The 17541-nt window shown below is 64.5% G+C and overlaps 1 protein-coding gene across 2 annotated transcripts; it reads right to left on the bottom strand.

Annotated features, from left to right (window-relative positions):
* Nucleotides 1-205: 205 nt before the first annotated feature.
* On the bottom strand, nucleotides 206-13137 carry HELZ2 (helicase with zinc finger 2). Of its 2 annotated transcripts, none has more exons than XR_004262336.1 (19): nucleotides 12164-13137; nucleotides 11679-11862; nucleotides 11506-11613; nucleotides 10196-10713; nucleotides 9458-10099; nucleotides 7649-8432; nucleotides 7325-7400; nucleotides 3479-7178; nucleotides 3249-3343; nucleotides 3034-3165; nucleotides 2776-2937; nucleotides 2557-2701; nucleotides 2246-2362; nucleotides 1979-2171; nucleotides 1694-1828; nucleotides 1311-1482; nucleotides 1080-1236; nucleotides 838-1005; nucleotides 206-727 (listed from the first exon to the last, which is right to left on the bottom strand). XR_004262336.1 is itself a non-coding variant. In XM_032257008.1 (19 exons), exons 1-19 carry the CDS (start codon nucleotides 12439-12441, stop codon nucleotides 603-605), a joined length of 7938 nt encoding a protein of 2645 aa, XP_032112899.1. In that variant the 5' UTR covers nucleotides 12442-13137; the 3' UTR covers nucleotides 206-602. The 2 variants fall into 2 exon arrangements, 1 of the variants encoding a protein (XP_032112899.1); XM_032257008.1 differs by having other exon boundaries at nucleotides 1311-1529.
* Between the last annotated feature and the right edge of the window lie 4404 nt (nucleotides 13138-17541).

Below are 17541 nucleotides of genomic sequence, written 5' to 3'. Positions count from 1 at the left end.
GCAGTGGTGCAATCCTGGCTCACTGCAACCTCCGCCCCCAGTGATTCTCCTGCCTCAGGGTCACAAGTAGCTGTGATTACAGGTGCCCACCGCCATGCCCAGCTAATTTTGTATTTTTGGTAGAGACAGGGTTTCACCCTGTTGGCCAGGCTGGTCTTGAACTCCGGACCTCAGGTGATCTGTCTGCCTCAGAGTGATTCAGGCGTGAGCCACTGCGCCCGGCAGGATGCTGGCTCTTTATTTAAATAGAAAATAAATTTGAACTCCACAGACACTATCCAGGGTAATCACAGATGGTGTCCAAAGGTCAAAGGGCAGTCTCCACAGGGTTTCCTTCCTGGTTCTGAGACTTCCCAGTGAAGGCAGAACTTCTTTGCGCTGGTCCCAAGGAAACTCTTCTTGGCCACCCTGAGAGGTGGTCCTGTCCCCGATGTCCAGGAGAAGCAGGGGTGTGGAGACCGGCCGTCCCCTTTTCTCCTCCCAAGTGCGCCCACTTCCCGCCCCACGGAGACAGGCAGGCTGATGAGCAGGTGGCGAGGTGGCGGGCTGGGGTGCTGGGCTTTCCCTCCCAGTCTTGGAACAGTGCTGGTGGGGAGGGCTCTTCAGGAAGGCACAGCTGGCCTTCTCCGGACGCGCACCTGGCTGGCAGGCACAAGGCTCTGCTGATCCTCGCAGAAGTCCAGGAGGCTACGCCAGAGGGGGCAGCAGCGCAGGAGGAGGTGGTCTCCTGTGCACATGGAAGTCAGGCAGGAGTCAGGCGGGAGTGAGGCAGCTCCCCGGCCCCATCCCCGGCCCCACCTGCTTGCCCACGAGGGAGGAGCCCAGCCCCACCCTCACCGATCAGGCAGAGCCCCTCCTGTGCCCGCGTGAAGGCCACGTTCACTTGGTTGGGGTCCACAACAAAGCCCAGGAACTTCTTGAGCCAGCTCTTGGTCGGCCGCTGGTCCAGGTCGCTCTTGGCGCAGGTGCGGACGGTGCTCACCAGCACGTAACGCCACTCGCTCCCTGCAGGGCGGGGCATGAGGCTCTGTGGCTACCGCGCCCACCCTCCTGGCCCCCCCACAAGCCCCCAGCCTCACCCTGGCTCTTGGTGATGGAAGACACGAGCACCCCGGCGATGCCCTCTCGCAGAAGCGCCTTGCTGATTTCAGAGGCCTGCGCGTTGTAGGGTGTGAGGATGGCGAGGTCCTGGGGTTCCACTGTCCTCCCCAGGGTCAGCTGCTTGGTGATGCGGACCTGAGGGGCCAAGGGGACAGTCGGAGTGGAGCCTGGTGCCTCTCCTTCCCTGCCTCACAGGCACAGACACTCACCACCTCAGCCACCTCCTCCAGGTTGGCCTTGGAGTTCTCATTCCCTTCGTCCGTGGACACCAGCAGCCTCCGCTCGTGGCCCTGCATGTAGCCAAAGATGACAGGGCAGCTCTCCTTGCCGGCGTGGCCTAGGACACTGGGAGGCCGCCTCAGGCCCTGCCACGTCTTCAGCCTGCTCTTGTAGAATGCCATGGAGGGGAAGGCACAAATGCCCTCATGCTGCAGGCAAGGGTGTGCCCGGTCAGAGGCGCCCGACCTGCCACTCAGTCGGGCTGTGGCCCCCAGTGGCTGCACATGGGCTGGGGGCTGAGTGTGGGGGGGTCCTCACCATGCAGTACTGGGTGTCCACTGCACGTGGGCTGGGGTTAAGCGGGGGTCCTCACCATGCGGTACTGGGTGTCCAGCATGTGTGCATCCCCGTGGTACCTCTCGAACAGAGACCGGTCCAGACCCAGATTTTGCAGCTGCTCATTCTTGACCACAGGCCGCAGCTGCTTGTGGTCTCCGAGGAGAACCACCTGGAGGAATGGGCAGGCCAGGCCCTGACAATCCTAGACCCAGAGGGACCCTAGCCGCACACGACGCTCACGTCTGCATACACCAGGTGCCCAGGGTGGGAGACCATGCCAGGGACGCCTGCCCGTGGTACCCACAGCCCCCCTACCAACCTTCTCAGCCTGTGGGAACTGCACCAGGGGGATGAGGGTTTCAGGCTCCGTGGCCATGCCCGCCTCGTCAACAAGGATCTGCCTCACGTCCAGGGTTTTCAGGCTGGGGGAGGCTGCGCAGGAGCAGGTGCAGACGATGACCTCGTGCCGGTCCAGCTCGAACTTCCGAGCATTCCACATGACCTTCTTGTACCTGACGGGGACACTGCCTGTCACCCCAGGGTGCCACGCAGCGGGCAGCTCTACCCTCCAGCCCCTGCCACTTACAAAGCCAGGTCCTCCCTGGAGAAGACTTCCCCTCTCTGCAGCCGGGCGTCAAAAGCCTTGATTTCTGATGAGTACGGGTTGGCAGCCTGCCGGATCCGGTGGTGCAGGGTGATGCTCCTGGGGGGCAGAGCTCCGTGAGCCCTGTCCACGCAGGGCTGTCCCGGGGGCAGAGCTCCATGGGCCCTGTCCACGCAGGGCTGAGCTCCGTGGGCCCCGTCCACGAGGGGCAGAACTCCATGGGCCCCGTCCACGCAGGGCTGTCTGGACAGCCCGGCCCCACTCCACCAAAGCCTGGAAGACAGTGGGCGCACCTGAGGCTCTGGTTGGGCCTCCCCTCCCGGGGGCTCTTCCTGAGCAGGTTCCTGCTGCCCACGTGCGGCGCTGGGAAGTCGCTGGCCTCGGCCTGCTCGCTGTACACACGGAGGGGCTTCAGCTCCAGCCTTCTCAGGAGCAGTCCTGGGGGCAGTCAGTGGACGTGAGTCCTGCCCGGAGAGCCAGCACCCTGCAGGCCCCCCGCCAACCCCGCACACCTGCCAGGACATCCACCGACTTGTTGGAGGGGCCGCAATATAAGATGCAGGGACCCCCCAGCCGATTCTCCCCCGCGTTGGGGGCTCCGAGCTGCACTTGCTCCTGGTTTGATTTATGAAACCAGAACACGATGTGGAGGCCCACGACCGTCTTCCCTGTACCTGCAGCCGATGAACAGGAGATCACAGCCCACCCCCGGGGTCCCTGTGCCCCAAGGCAGCCCAAGGCAGCTTTCGGCCTCCTGGAGTCGGCCCTACCTGGCGGGCCCTGAATGACCATGAAAGGCTTCTCCAGAGCCTCCCTGACAGCCCGGTTCTGGCTGGGGTTCAGCCTGTGGCGGCCTCCGGGGATGTCAAAGGTCTGGCGCTCCAGGAACCTGCTGGGGATCACTGAGAGGGGCGGCCTCCCTGAGCACTGGTGCAGGGTGGGGCAGGGAGCCTGAGGGGAAGCCGGAGGGGCAGGGCAGGCCTACCTCTGCAGACGGGCTGCGGGGTGGGCCAGCCCAGGGCAATGCTGGTGACCAGGGGGGAGGCCTCATCCAGCCCACGCACAGCTTCCTCCTTGCGGCTGGGGGTGAAGGCAGACACTGGAAAACCAACCGGGCTCCCAGGAATAGGGCTGCTGCCCTCGAGGTTCTGCTCCTGGAAGGGAGGATCCCAGCACGGCCCACCCAGCCCCGCCTCGACCGTGGAAGCCACTCACAGATCAGGAAGCTGCTTGGGCAGCAGCTCGACAGTGAACAGGGTCCCCGGCCTCAGCACCTCTTCTGGAACCTTCTCCATGCCCATGCGGTGGACGAAGAAGTGTACCCGTCTAGGAGCCTCCTGCCGGTCAGCCCGGTGCTCCTGGTCCCTGTCATCCGTCAGCCCGTGGGCCACCCAGGTATAGGTGCCGGGGTCGACGTTCAGCCCGGGGCCGAGGCTGTGGGGTCCGGGGGGCGGGCTGGCCGTGGATGCCCACAGCCCCTCCAGCCGGATGCAGAGGTAGCAGCCGCCGAAGTTGATGTCGACATGGTTCTCCTCCAGGAAGGCGGCCTCCAGGCAGAAGGTGCCCTGCAGCTGCCCCTGCGGCGTCCGAGACTTATTCCACGAGATGCTCAGGTGCTGCAGCGTGACAGAGTCATTCTCGGCCACCGCCCCGGTGACTGATTCCAGGGCGCAGAACGGCTCCCACACGCAGGCGTACTCATCCACGTCGCGGTACCGGTCCTGCGGGGCCTGGTACGTGTGGCCCAAGAAGCAGTCTCCAGGCCGCTCCACATGCTCCAGGCAGAGGCTGAAGCTGGGCGCTACGGTCCAGAGCTGCAGGCTTGGAACCAGGAAGCCATGCTGCAGCCTGGCGCCGAGCTGCACCTGCAGAGTGTCCCCGCTGCCCAGCTCCCGGGCCACCTCCAGGAAGTGGCCGCAGCGGCTCCGCTGCACCTGCGCCAGCTCCCGCCGCCGGGGCTCCTCTCCCTTCTTCTGGATGAGGGCAGCCGCCTCCGGCCAGTGCTGCTGCTCCACCAGCGCCAGCAGCTGCTTCCACAGGGCGGCGGAGACGGCCCAGGTGTGTGGGTCCAGCACGGGGCCAGGCGGCGGAGAGGGAGGGCTGGAGCTCCACACGGAGTAGACACGGCGCCGCCACAGGAGCTGCAAGCCCAGCCGGCCCACCAGGGCGTGGGGTTGCTCCGCCAGCTGCAGGGAGGCGTAGGGGACGGGGCAGGGATCGGGCAGCGTCTCCTGGTTGCCGGGGAAGAGCAGCCGGAAGCAGCGGGATCCTGCCTCCACGTCCACGACGAAGCCCAGCTTGTCGAGAGCCTGGGCCTTGAGCTGCACGGCCAGGTGCAGGCTGCGTGCCCGCCGCTGGTAGCTCTGGGCCAGCGCGTGCTGGAGGCTGAAGTCCTGGCAGAGCCCGTCGATGTCCCTGGCAGAGTAGGCAGAGCCCCCGCAGCCCAGCACCTGGAGGATCTGCCGCTGCAACACCAGGTCCATGTACCTCCGGATGGGTGAGGTGGCCCAGGTGTACCAGTCCACCTGCAGGGAGTAGTGGCCGCCCCGCTGCCCGTCGCCCCCCCGGCCACTGCGGACGAACACTGAGCGCTCCAGGGCCTTGCGGAAGTCACGGCCCGCAGGAGCCAGGAACGGGTGCATGTCGTCCGTGGCGATCAGGTCCACCATCTGCTCATAGTCATGGGTGCGGGCGGCAAACTGGACCTGCTTCCAGAGGGAGGCCAGGAGGTGCAGCCACAAGTCAGGGGGGCCGCCGTCACCGCTGCCGCCGCACAGGTGGTGGCTGAGGTGCAGTGACAGGGGCGCCCGCTCCCCGTGCTTTTCACGCACGGCCTCCATCTGCTGGCCACGGGGCGCCGGCTGCCGCCGCAGAGGTGTGACCACCCGCGTGCACTCGCTGCCCACCAGGAACTCAGCCGCGAGCCTGTTAAACTGGATCATGTACTCCTTCACCATGAGGTGGGCCGCGCGGAAGCCCAGGACACTCTCCTCATCTGGCTGCTCATAGAAGCGGTCGGACTGTAGGCGGCCACGACGCAGCTGCCGAGAGAAGTAGCATGCGGCCACGAGGCAGGCGTCCACGGAGTCCAGGCGGGCCGGCAGCTCGTGGCCGGCGCCCGGGTGCCGCCTGATCACCCCCTCCGCCTCCTCGTAGGACAGCTGGCGGTCGGAGCAGACCACGGAGGGTGCAAAGCGCAGACTCTTCAGCCGGCCGCTGGCCTTCTCCAGAGTGAGGAACAGGGAGAGGGCCAGGCGGTCCTGGCCCGGCAGGAGGCTGAGTATGTCCTGGCAGAGGCCGGCCGGCAGCATGGGCACCGGCTCACTGTCAGGGGCGTAGAACACCGCACCCTGCCTTCGGGCCTCCACGTCCAGCGCCCCATCCCGGGGCACAAAGCTGGCCACGTCGGCGATGTGCACGGCCACCTCACACCTGGGGCCCAGGTCCCGGACGCTGAGGGCGTCGTCGAGGTTGCAGGCGCCCTGGGGGTCCACAGTGAACGTCAGGAAGGCGCGGCAGTCCTCTCGGCGGCCGGCAGCCCGGCCAAGCTCCGTGCGGTATTTCTGCAGCGCCTTGGCGGCAAGGGCCAGGTCCAGCGGGGGCGTCCTCAGGCCGTACTCCAGGCCGAGGATGCGGAGGCCCTGCTCCCAGGTGCTGGCCTCGGGCAGCACCTCCCGGACGATGCCCAGCGGGTAGTAGAAGCCGGATCGCCACAGGACGATGTGCACCCAGAAGAGCCGGCTGTGCCAGGCCTGGGCCGGGAGCCTCTCCAGCCCCACACGCTGCAGCCGGCCCTTGAGGAGGCTGTAGATGGGCACCTGTGACGGGTCCTTCAGCTCCGCCACGAAGATCTTGGTGACAGAGCCGTTGATGGGCACCATGATGCGTGGGTCCCAGGCGTCCATGCGGCACACGAACGTCAACTCGCACCGCCGTCTCTTCAGCACGCCCACCACGCGGCCCCGAAGCCGCCCCTCGGGGGCCCCGTCACCCGAGAGGAGCTGCACCAGCACCTCGTCGCCGGAGAAGGCCATCCCACAGTCCAGGCGGCCCCTGACCAGGATGGGGCCCGAGGGGGCATCGTCCAGCGGGATGGCGGAGGCCCGCTCGAAGGTCTCCTGCAGGAAGGTGCAGCGGCAGTACCGCCCTGGCGCCGAGCGCAGCAGCTTCCGTAGTGTGCCCGGGGGTAGGTTCTCATACAGCCGGGCCTGGCGCGGGGACTCAGGCGTGGCGACTGTGTCCAGCAGCCCATCCTCCCCAACGGTCACCATCACCTTCCGGCTCTCGTCCAGAAGCTCCTGCAGGATGCTGTCGCCGGCGTTGAGCTCCCCGTCCAGCGGCCAGAAGTCAGCCTCTGCGTCCTCTGGCTCCGTGGACTCCACGCCCTCCGCAGCGGTGGCTCCTGCTGCGCCGGTCCCAGGCTCCACATCCTCCTTCACCGCGTCTCCCGCAGGCGCTGCCCTGGCCTCCGTCTGCACTGTGGTTGCCGTGAGGCCACGGGACGCCGAGTTCAGAGCCCCTTCTCTTGGCTCTGCCTTCACTGTGGCCGTCCCCACAGCGGCCAGCTCCTTGGCCAGGTGCCCCATCGGCTCCGCGGCCTCAGCCTGTGCGCCTCGGGGGGCCCAGCGCCGCCTCTGGGCCACACCCTGCTCTATCTGCTCCATGGACAGACCCTCGGGGCAGACGCTGCACTGTTCCACGCACTCACGGATGAAGCTCTCCCAGAGCTTGCCACAGGCCCCGCAGGAGCAGAGGGCCACGGCGTCCCCCACCACCACCAGCTGGGACTGGGCGCGTGTCAGGACAGTGTTGAGCACCCGGGCGTCGGTGAAGAACCCAGGGTCCGGCGCGCCGGGGCTGAGCAGGCTCTGGCAGGTGTGCACCGTGCTCAGCACCACCACCCGGAACTCCCGCCCTGCAGGGGACACACACGGTCAGGCTGAGCGGGTGGGACGGCGGGACCAGCCCGGCTCCGGCTGATGCCAGGCTGAGGAGCGGGCCGAGACCCCCGGGACATCCTGTTGAGGCAGCTGGCAGCACCGAGCCCCACTGGTCACCCACCTGGCAGGATCTCAAAGCTGCCCACAGACACCTGGCCTAGGTCCCGCCGCCTCAGCTCCTGCCTCAGCGCGCTGACCTGAAGACACAGCCGGGCCGGGGATGAGCGCCGGACGCAGTAAGCACTCGGCCACCCCCAACAAGGAGAGGGACCCCTGCAAGCCCCAGACACCTCAGGGAGCAAGCCCCACATCAGCCCCTGGAAGCAAATGCTGTGGCCCCCCCTTACAGATGGGGAAACTGAGGCAGGGGCCCATCCGTCAGCCAGCAAGCTCCCACCCCTGGCGGGGATGCAGTCAGGGGCGGTCGTCGGCTGGCCGGGCTCACCTGGGCCCCGTGGGAAACCACACAGATGTGTCCCTGCTCACGGTTGCCCCAGCAGGGGGGCCAGGTGTTGTAGGCCTCCTGCACCTTCTCCACGGCCTGGGCGATCTCGGCCAGGTTCAGCCAGGACGCCATGGACATGTCCCGCTGGGGGCTGCCCGCCACGTGGCAGAACATGAGCGGGTAGTGTCGGGGGTGGCGCGGGACCTTGCCCCTGGCATGGATGGGTTCACCCTTGGCCACGTAGAAGTGCCGTGAGACGAAGCTGACGATGGCCTCTGTGCAGCGGTAGTTCTCGTGGAAGACCAGGCGGCTCTGCCTGGCCACCTCGTGCGCCTCCCGCTGGTAGTGCAGGAAGAGACGGTGCAGCAGCGTGCGCTCTGCCGCCCGGGCCCGGGCCACGCTGAACAGCCGGGGCGTGACCTGCATGTGGTCGCCCGCCAGCACGAGGCGGGTGTCGCGGGAGGCGTAGGCCAGCGGGGTGAGGGCCTCGCACTCCAGCATCTGGGCCGCCTCGTCGATGAGGATGTGGGAGAAGAAGCCAACCGGCACCCGGAGCTCACGGGCCTGGGAGGTGGTGGCGACCACCAGGCGGTGCCGCACCAGCTCTGCACACGTGGGCGGGCGGAAGGCCTGGCGGTCGTCGGTCAGGCAGCAGTACTTCAGTGTGACCGGGTCCGTCTGGCTCGGTGGCCGGTCCGTGTACATCACACGGAGAGGAGTGGCCTCAGGGTGGCCGCTGCTGACGTGGCTGTGGAAATACTCCCGGATGTAGATGTCGGCAGCGCTGCAGGATGGGGAGAGCTTGTGAGCTTCTTGCTGGAGGCCTCAGTGCCATCCGCTGAAGCACCTGCTGTGTGCCCGGCCAAGCTGCCCCAGCACAGCCCTTGTCTGGCTGTCAGGGGTGAGCAGCAAACGCCGGTGCCCCCACTCTCAGGAGTCCGAAGGGCAAGAGGCCACGGTGGAGCCCCAGCAGCCCCTCTGACACTGCAGACACCTGCCCTTCCCAGGCCCCCCGAACCCTCAATGCAGAAATCAGCCCGGGACGTCCCCACTTCCCCCTGGCAGGAATGGGAAGGCCCCGGCCTGGGCAGCTGGTGTGGCCAAGACCCGAGAAAACCACTTCAACCAAAGGGGAACTTCATGGTGGGGACAAAAGTCTGTGTTTCTATAAAAAACGAAAACCAGCCTCACCTCCAGGAAATGCTGGGTGGCCCAAGCCACAACCTTCCCTGTGACTCTTTCTTTGGCCCAGGGCCTCTGCAGAGGTACCCAGCTCCTCACTCGACAGCAGACCCAGCACCCCAGGCCTGAGCTGGGCCTGATAAAGCCAAAGCCCAGGGCTCACTAGCTACGGGCAGGGCCCCACAGGACAGGAGCACGTCCAGGGCTGACCGCCTGCCCACGGGAGGGTCCCACAGAGTCAGGACAGGAGCACGTCCAGGAGTGACCGCCTGCCCACGGGAGGGCCCCACAGAATCAGAGGACTGGAGCACGTCCAGGGGTGACCGCCTGCTCACAGGGAGGGTCCCACAGAATCAGGCCGGAACCCGTCCAGGGGCGACCGCCTGCCCACAGGGAGGGTCCCACAGAATCAGGACAGGAGCACGTCCAGGGGCGACCGCCTGCCCACAGGGAGGGTCCCACAGAATCAGGACAGGAGCACGTCCAGGGGCGACCGCCTGCCCACAAGGAGGGTCCCACAGAATCAGGACAGGAGCATGTCAGGGGTGACCGCTTGCCCAGTGTAGATGGGCCCATCCGTCAGGCCAGGTGTCAGGTGAGGCAGGGACAGGCCAGGCTCGGGCTTACCTGTTGGTGTGGGTGCAGATGAGCACCTTGGTATGAGGCCGCCGGATGACCTCCAGGGAGGCCATGGCCAGCGTGTAGGTCTTGCCGGTGCCGAAGGGGCCGTAGATGAGCAGCGGGGGGACACGCCTCCCATCCCCGGGACCCCAGCCCGCGATGAGTGCCACGGCCAGCCTCTGCTTGCGGTTGCCACGCTGTAAGGATGCAGTGGACCAAGGGCTGGGCAGGGCGCAGGCGGGAAGGTCGGGTACCACCAGCTGCACCTCAGCCAGCTTGTCCACTGCCTGGTGCCAGAGGCGGAAGGTCATCGGGTCAACCTGGAACTGCACCTCCAGGACCAGCTGAGTCTCGGGCTGCAGCCCCAGGGCTGAGCAGCAGTGGGCCGGAAGCAGCAGCCACAGCGCCTGCTCAGAGCTGGCCTGCCTCTCCAGGTGTACCTCGAACACCGTGTGGCCAGGTGCGGGCACGGGGGCCACCAGAGCCGTGCGGACCGCCCGGCCCAGCAGGAAGCCCTGGTCTGTGTCTGGCGTCAGGGAGGACGGGATGGGGACCTCGGCGTACAACGCTCCCGGAGGCGCAAAGAGCATGTTCAGCGCTGGCGTCTGCAGGGCTGTCTTCAGGGACACCTGGCCCCGCAGGGTCAGCCTGGCAGGAGGGCCCGGGTCAGCTCACGGCCCCCAGCCGCCAGCCCTGCTGCAAGTCCAGACCCCAGCTGCTCCCACTGCCCCGGCCCCGGCTCACTTGGCCACCAGCTGCTGCTGAGCTTCCTCCTCCTCATAGAGAAACTGGTGCATCCGCTGCCGATAGTTGGCTGGGGAGATGGGGCCCGAGGCCAGGCCGCTGCGGTTGAACTCTAGGGCCAGGGCAGGGGCCTTGTACCTGGCCATCAGGGCCGTCTGCTCGGCCGTCCGCTCCACGACAGGAACCACATGGCGGTTGCCGGAGTGCCAGCGCTCAAGCTCCTCAGGGCGGCCGAGCGCCAGGCCGTCGCAGGGTCCCGGGCCACGCCCCTGACCCAGCTGCAGCCGCAGCTTTCGCAGCAGCACTGGCCGGCAGCCAAAGTCGAAGGCCACCCATTGCTCAAAGGCGCCGAAGGAGGCGGCCTGCACACGCACCCCCACCTGGAAGTCGGCCGCGGAGCCGAGCACGCGGAAGCGTTCGCCTCGTGCGTAGACCTGGCCGGTCGGGAGGCAGGGAGCCACCAGGGAGAAGTCGGCTCCGGGCTCCTGCTTCAGCAGGGCCACATGCAGCAGGGGCTCCTGGAGAGGAGGCCAGACAGTGAGGGGGGCCCAGGCCGCTCCCCACCCTCCCGAGAGGCGGCCTGGCCAGTGTGGCCCAAATGCAGGGCTCGGGTCCCGGCCCTGCGACTTCTTGGATAGAACCCAAGCAGGTCACTCAGCCTCTGTGAACATTTTTTCCTGTGCAAAATGGGGGTCACTGAACGTCCTGAGGTCCCTGTGGATGTTCGGTGGGGCGATGCGGGCAGCCTGGGACCTCCCCGCCCACTATCCCGGTGCCAGACCCTGGTAGGTCCTTGTTTTTGTTTTTCTGAGACTGTTTGGCTCTTGTCGTCCAGGCTGGAGTGCAATGGCTCACTGCAACCTCCACTTCTGGGGTTCATGTGATTCTCCTGCCTCAGACCCCCAAGTAGACAGACTACAGGCCCGCACTACCAAGCCCGGCTAATACATATATTTATTTTTTTAGTAGAGACGGTTTTGCCATGTTGGCCAGGCTGGTCTTGAACTCCTTACCTCAGGTGATCCACCTGCCTCGGCCTCCCAAAGTGCTGGGATTACAGGCGTGAGCCACGGTGCCCAGCCGAATCCTTGTTTTAAGCGGTATACCCTATAGAGTAACCTTCCTCGGTGGGACTCTCCCGGCCCCCCAGTCTGTAGGTGAGGAGACTGAGGCAGAGGCCAAGGGACTTCCCCAGGTCACATGGCAGGGCCTCGGTATCAGCTCCATGATGCAGGTGCTCAGCTTCTCCCCGGGCTGTGGTCACCACCTCTCAGGCTCCCTCCGCCCAGTCGGGGCTGCTCCCCGCTCACCTCAGAGTGGACGGCAAACGTCCAGCTGTACTGGGTCTTCCTCTCCTGGGCCTGGTGCATCAGGGGCTGGTTGCAGGTGACGTGCACTCCCTCGAGGGTCTCTGCCAGCTGCGTGGAAGTCCACCTTCAGCAGGATGTCGGGCCCCGCCCCCCCACGCCCACGGCCCACTTACCACGAGGACCTCGCTGCTGCTGCGCCGGTACTCAGCCAGCAGCCGTTCCTGGTAGGGCACCAGCCCGTCCTGCCAGGCCGCCCGTCCCCGCAGCTCCGCAGCCTGCGTGCGCTGGACCCACTCCTGCAGCTCCTGCGCCGAGTGCGCCTTGGTGCAGGCGTCCCCATATTCACAGAGGTCAGGCCTGGGGGACAGGAAGGTCAGTGGGGCCGCATGGGGGCACAGCCGCCAAGCTGAGTTCAAAGACTGGGACCCCCTCAGCCCAACACTGGCCTCTGCAGGGAGCAGGGGATGGCTCGTCCCACCCACTCCGGTGCCCCCAGGACAAGGCCCAGCTCGAGCAGCTCCTTATCCAGGTCCTCAGAGGCCACGTGGCTTCGGCCGTCATGCAGAGGGGACTGCAGGTGGCAGGAGCCCCTGCCCGCCGATCCTGGGAGCCCCGGCTCTGCCTACAGTGGGTTCGTGCCCCCCTCCGAGCTCCTTACTTTGGGCAGAGCTTGAACGCGGAGAGCCCCGGAGGCGGGGAGCGGTGCTCCCAGGGCACGGCCTGGTCGAAGGCCACCATCTGTGCGTGCTCCGGGGAGGCGCAGTGGTTCTCGAAGGCCTCCTGAGAGTGACAGGTGACCAAGCAGGCGGGGCAGTATAGCTGGGCCCCAGGGAGCCGGCCGCGGGGGGCCGCACGCCCATCGCCACCAGGGGCAGGGGGCGTGAGAAGGTCCCCCCGCTGGAGGCCACCCAGCTGCTCGGCCTCCCACACGGCCATCTCCACGGCGCTGTGCGCGAACTGGCAGCGGGACTCTCCGTGCCAGCACGGCTGCCCGCGCCCCACAAACCTGCAGAAGGCGGGTGGCTGGCCCACCCGAGGCCGTGGCCTCACTGCCACGAACTGCTGCTTGCGGCGGCCCTCAGTGCTCACATGGGCCAGGAGGGAGGGGCAGGCTCCATGCTCAGCGCACTGCCCCTGGGAGTCCACGCGACAGACGCGTGGTGGGCAGCGCCTGAAGCAGAGGGAGCAGAGCAGTTCAAAGTGGCCGCCAAACTCGGCGAGGATGGCCTCAGCCACCCCGCCTGCCCCTCCGTGGGCCCTGCCGCCCCGCACCTCCGCCTTCAGCCACACGCGCTGGAGGCCCTGCTCGCGCTCAAAGGTCCAGACCAGAGCCTCCTCGCGGCTGCAGGCAAAGGTGCACCGGTTCCGGTGGCGCCGGCAGCCCAGGCCGGGGCTGTAGTAGCGGCAGACCTTGTAGCACAGCGGCCTGGGGAAGGCCGGCCGGCAGCCCACCCTGCGCCAGACCTTGCTCTTGGGGGCCTGCTTGAGGCGGGCCAGCAGGATGTCGCCGGGGCAGTCATGCTCCACGCCACAGAGGACGTACGTGCTCTCATTGAGCCGCTTGCTGCAGCGGCAACAACCCAGACGCAGGTCCACCAGGGCACACAGCCGGGCCAGGGACGGCCCCCTGGTGGCCGCGGGACTGTTGGGCAGCAGGCTGGACCCTGGAGGCGCCACCTTGAACAGCGGCTTGGTGCGCCGGGGTGGCGCCGGAGGCTCCTGAGCTCAGGGGTCCACGCAGTTCACTGGGACGGTTGGCCACGGCTCGAAGCCTGCGACAGAAGGGGCAGGTAAGACTGAGGCCGGGTACATCTGCTCCAGGCCCAGCTCAGAAGCGCGGCCTCTCCTCCAGGCAAGGAGCTGGATTCCGCCACCCTGACACCAAAGCAGAGGCGTTAGGGTCAGAGCCCACTGATGCGGCCACAGCCAGACTCTCCTCCTGAAGGGTGTCAGGCCCCACATAAACCAGCCCAGGTGACTGGCTGTGGACCCCTGGCGTGGGGCGGAGCCCTCGGCTCGGTGCCACCCCCGGCAGCCCGCAGCCCTCTGCACCAGCCGAGGCTCCTGTGCACCTGAGGGCTCAGGCTCCCGACTCTTCTAAGGATGCAGCATCTCCTTTTCTGTTAAATGATCGCTGGCCCCAGGAAAAGAGGCCCCATACCAGCACCTGGGCAGAGGCCTCAGGGAGGGGAGGGTGCAACCCTGCAGAGGCCTGGCCCTCGAGGTGGGCAGTGCCCACCAGAGCTCAGGGTGCCAGGAAGAGATGGGCCTGGGTCCCCACCACAGCTGAGATGCCACAAGAGGAAGTTTAAAGCCGCGGACTGGAGCATGGACTGGAGGCGGACTTGAGTATGAGAGCCCAGCCCTCCCCAGGGACCCCTCCAGGAAAACGTCCCAGGCTGCCGTCCAGAAAGGACCAGAGCCAAGACCCCAAACTCCTGTGTGGCAGCCAGTGCGGAGACCCAGGGCTGGGGCTTAATGCGAGGGCAAGGGCGCCTGCCCGGGCTGGGGTCTGCGGCTTCCCAACCCCCGTGCCCCCGGCCGCTCTCACCCTCCTGGACCCAGTGCCCCCGGCCCCGTCACCCTGAGACCCTCAGGCTCACTGTCCTGGAGCAGCCCCAGGACGCCCGCGGCCCGGCCCCGCCACCCCAGGACGCCCGCACTCACCCTCCTGGGCTCACCCTCCTGGAGCCGCCCGCCCCGCCGAGCTTCCCTTTGAGCTCTCAGCTCTCGGTTTCGATTCTGCCCCGGGCACTGACGCCGATCGCGGAAATTACCTCACGGCCCCCTGCCCCGCCCCGCCCTGCCCCGCCTCCACGACGGCTCGGCCCAGGCGAGGGGACCCCGGGAAGCGCCAGCGAGCAGAGGGCGCCCCTCCTTACAGGGCCAGGCGGCTGGGGGTGGAGGCAGCAGGAGGTGAGGGGACTCCTCTCCCACTCCCCCCAGAGCCCTGCGCCCTGTCCAGCCATCACACACTAGAGCCCCGATGGTGTGCTGGGCGGAAGGGGTGAGACCCTGCCGAGCTCTGGACAGCAGGAGGACCCGGTGACTCCACCATCTGCCCCGGAGAAATCCAGGCACCGCTGACCTGGAAGCCTGAGGCCCCTGATCCTGACCAGCAGGGCCTGCTGTGGCCCCAGCGCTGCTCACCCCCAGTTCCCTCCGTCACCAACCAGGATATGGCAGGAAGGGCCAAGTGGCCGCAGCTCCCAGAGTCAGCACGCCTGGGCTTTGCTCTCCCGACTGACTCTGGGACCTCGGCAGCCCTGCGGGGAGGCCCCGTGGGGAGCTGAGGCCTCCAGGCTACCTGCAGTGACAGCCACAGTCCCAGCCTTGCTGCCACCTCAGGGAGACCCAGGCCCTCCCACCTAGACCACGCCCAGCTGTGAGATGTTTTTGTCGTTTAAAATGAATGTCTAATTAGCTGGGCGTGGGGGCAGGCGCCTATAAGCCCAGCTACTCGGGAGGCTGAGGGAGGAGAATGGCTTGAACCAGGGAGGTGGAGGTTGCAGTGAGCCGAGATCACACCACCACACTCCAGCCTGGGCTACGGAGCAACAAATAAATGAATAAAGTAAAATAAAATAAAATAAAACAAACATCAATGTTGTTTTAAGCTGCTGAGCTTTGGGGTGACGTGTTCTGCAGCAGGAAATAACCGTGACAGTTACCCTGCCCTTGAAACAAGGAGGCAAGGCCGTCACCCAAGGCCGCCGCCCCGTGGGGAGGGCCTGGCGGGGGCTCACCCCTCCCTCGGGATGTCGGCTGGGTGCCCCGTCTGTGATCAGGGAGCCTCTCTGCAGACCAGTCACGTTCGAGCTCCTCAGAGAGGGTGGCCCACTCTTGGCAGCCCCCCGGGGCCCGGCTAATCAGGCTCTGTGTGCACACTGTGAGAATCCGTGCAGAACACCGTGCTCCTGGATGGAGAGGCTTAGCATCACACAAAGATGTAATTCTTCCTAAGTTAACCTGCGATCGCATGGTGGACACGCTGGCTTTCAAGTTCATGTGGAGAAGCATCACATCACCAGGGAACGCTGGCCAAGCAGGCTCTGCGGGCCAGGCGGGGGTGCAGTGAGGGGTCCCAGGTCGCTGCAGCCTCCACCTCTGGCTCAAGCAGCCTTCCCACCTCAGCCTCCCCAGTAGCTGGGACCAAGGTGCACACCACCACACTTAGCTAATCTGGAGTCTCTTCTGTTTGTCCAAGACGGGGTTTCTCAGTGTTGCCCCGGCTGCTCTCGAACTCCTGAGCTCAAGCAAATCGCCCCCTTCGGCCTCCTTGAGTGCTGGATTACAGGCTGAATCCCGACGCCCGGCCTAGGCTAATTACTAAAAAGCAGTCACAGCAGGTGCTGGCACAGCTTCCTAAACACCACAACACCCTGCAAAGACACTGAACCCAGTGTGGACGCACAGGCCCAGGGCCGAACAGAGTCCAGACATAGAATCACACACAGGGGTCTGGTGAGGGATGAAAGATCGACTCTTGGCCGGGCGCGGGGGCTCGTGCCTGTAATCCCAGCACTGTGGGAGGTCAAGGCAGGCAGATCACCTGAGGTCAGGAGTTTGAGACCAGCCTGGCCAACATGGTGAAACCCCATCTCTACTAAAAAAAAATATATATATACGTATATATATATACACACACACACATACAGCTGGACGTGGTGGCGCGAGCCTAGAGGCCCAGCTACGCAGGAGGCTGAGGCAGGAGAATCCCTTGAACCCAGATGGGAGGAGAGAGCAGAGGTTGCAGTGAGCTGAGATTGAGCCATTGCACTCCAGCCTGGGAGACAGAATGAGACTCCGTTTCAAAAAAAGAAAGAGAGAAAAGAAAGATCAGCTCTTACGCATCAGGGGAAAGACAGTTCCTTCAACAAATCATCTGGAAACAGAAGTGGGAGGGGCGGCCTCTGCCCAGCATCTTACACCACATGAAACCATCAAAGCACATGAGGACACCAGCCGCAGAGACACCCTGAGAAACCAGGGCAGCAGTGTCTGATTATCAGGAGTCTGGAGATGGGAAAGGCCTTTTTAGTGAGGCCCAGCTCCGGCAGGCGGGGCCAGAGCCTTTGCTCCCCATCCAGGCTCAAGGACAGGGCTGGTGGCTTCACACAGGCCCCGAGGGGCAAACGCACACCTCGGAAATCACAAAACCTGTTGCCTGGAGCATTGCGTTTTTTTCTTCTTCTTAGAGAACTAATTAAACATCTACCAGCACAACAGTGATGAATTCAATGACACAAAAGTGAAACAATTTCACATGGAGAAAGAAACACTGTCAGAGGAGTCAAAACCCAAAGGTGAGCTTGTTGGAATCTCCAGGAAAAATCAGCATGAGACAAAGGATTTTTCAGCAACGCAATTCTTACTTTCTGGACCGCAGGAAAGGAACTCTCACCAGCCATTTTGCCACAAGAGTACAATGAATCAAGGGAAACAGACAAATTTACTCCTTACGCGTTTGGGGCTGTTCTTACGGCTGTGTTTGATTTTTGCTGGCTGGAGCCAGGCCTCACAATTTAACTAAAACTTGGTTGGCTGACAACTTAAAACTTTTTTAAACAGATAAAAGCCGTGGAGAGCTGGGACATGACTCTGAGCAGGTTTATCACAGATATGTTGGTTAAGGTACAAGGACATGGAATGTGCTACATGCCTGTAATCACGGCGTGTCTAACAGCTACATGGGATAGGGCTTAAAGTTATTAGCACACTTATTCTTTAACAAGAAAGGAAAATTTAAAAAGGAAATTTTCTACTTCCCACAAACTAAAAACAAAATTCAACTCATATCAAAGCTAAAAGTCTAATCTCTCTAGTGTATATTTTATAGATCCTATAAATTAAGAAAAATATTTATAATCTAAAGGAAAAATGGGCAAAGGATGCAAATCAATATTTCACAAAATGTAGAAATAGAAACTGCTGTAAACAGAGTGAAGTGCTCAACTTCCTCCTAAGGAAAATGCACACTAAACCCACACGAGAACCTGTCCACCTCTCTGACACTGCGGGCACTCGGCCGCAGAG

The sequence above is a fragment of the Sapajus apella genome, unplaced genomic scaffold (assembly GCF_009761245.1).
Source record: "Sapajus apella isolate SASKATOON/1434 unplaced genomic scaffold, GSC_monkey_1.0 scaffold96, whole genome shotgun sequence".
In the NCBI taxonomy this organism is placed as follows: domain Eukaryota; kingdom Metazoa; phylum Chordata; class Mammalia; order Primates; family Cebidae; genus Sapajus; species Sapajus apella.
Note: the sequence above shows the minus strand (reverse complement) of the source record. Positions and strands in the feature narration are given on the sequence as shown.

Excerpts from the sequence above, each read along its gene's own strand:
- HELZ2 (XM_032257008.1), bottom strand. The coding sequence starts at position 12,441 with ATGGCCGTGTGGGAGGCCGAGCAGCTGGGTGGCCTCCAGCGGGGGGAC. Across the intron at positions 11,863-12,163 it reads GCGTTCAAGCTCTGCCCAAA|GCCTGACCTCTGTGAATATG; the intron begins GTAAGGAGCTCG and ends CCTGTCCCCCAG. Across the intron at positions 10,100-10,195 it reads CAGCAGCAGCTGGTGGCCAA|GCTGACCCTGCGGGGCCAGG; the intron begins GTGAGCCGGGGC and ends CCCTCCTGCCAG.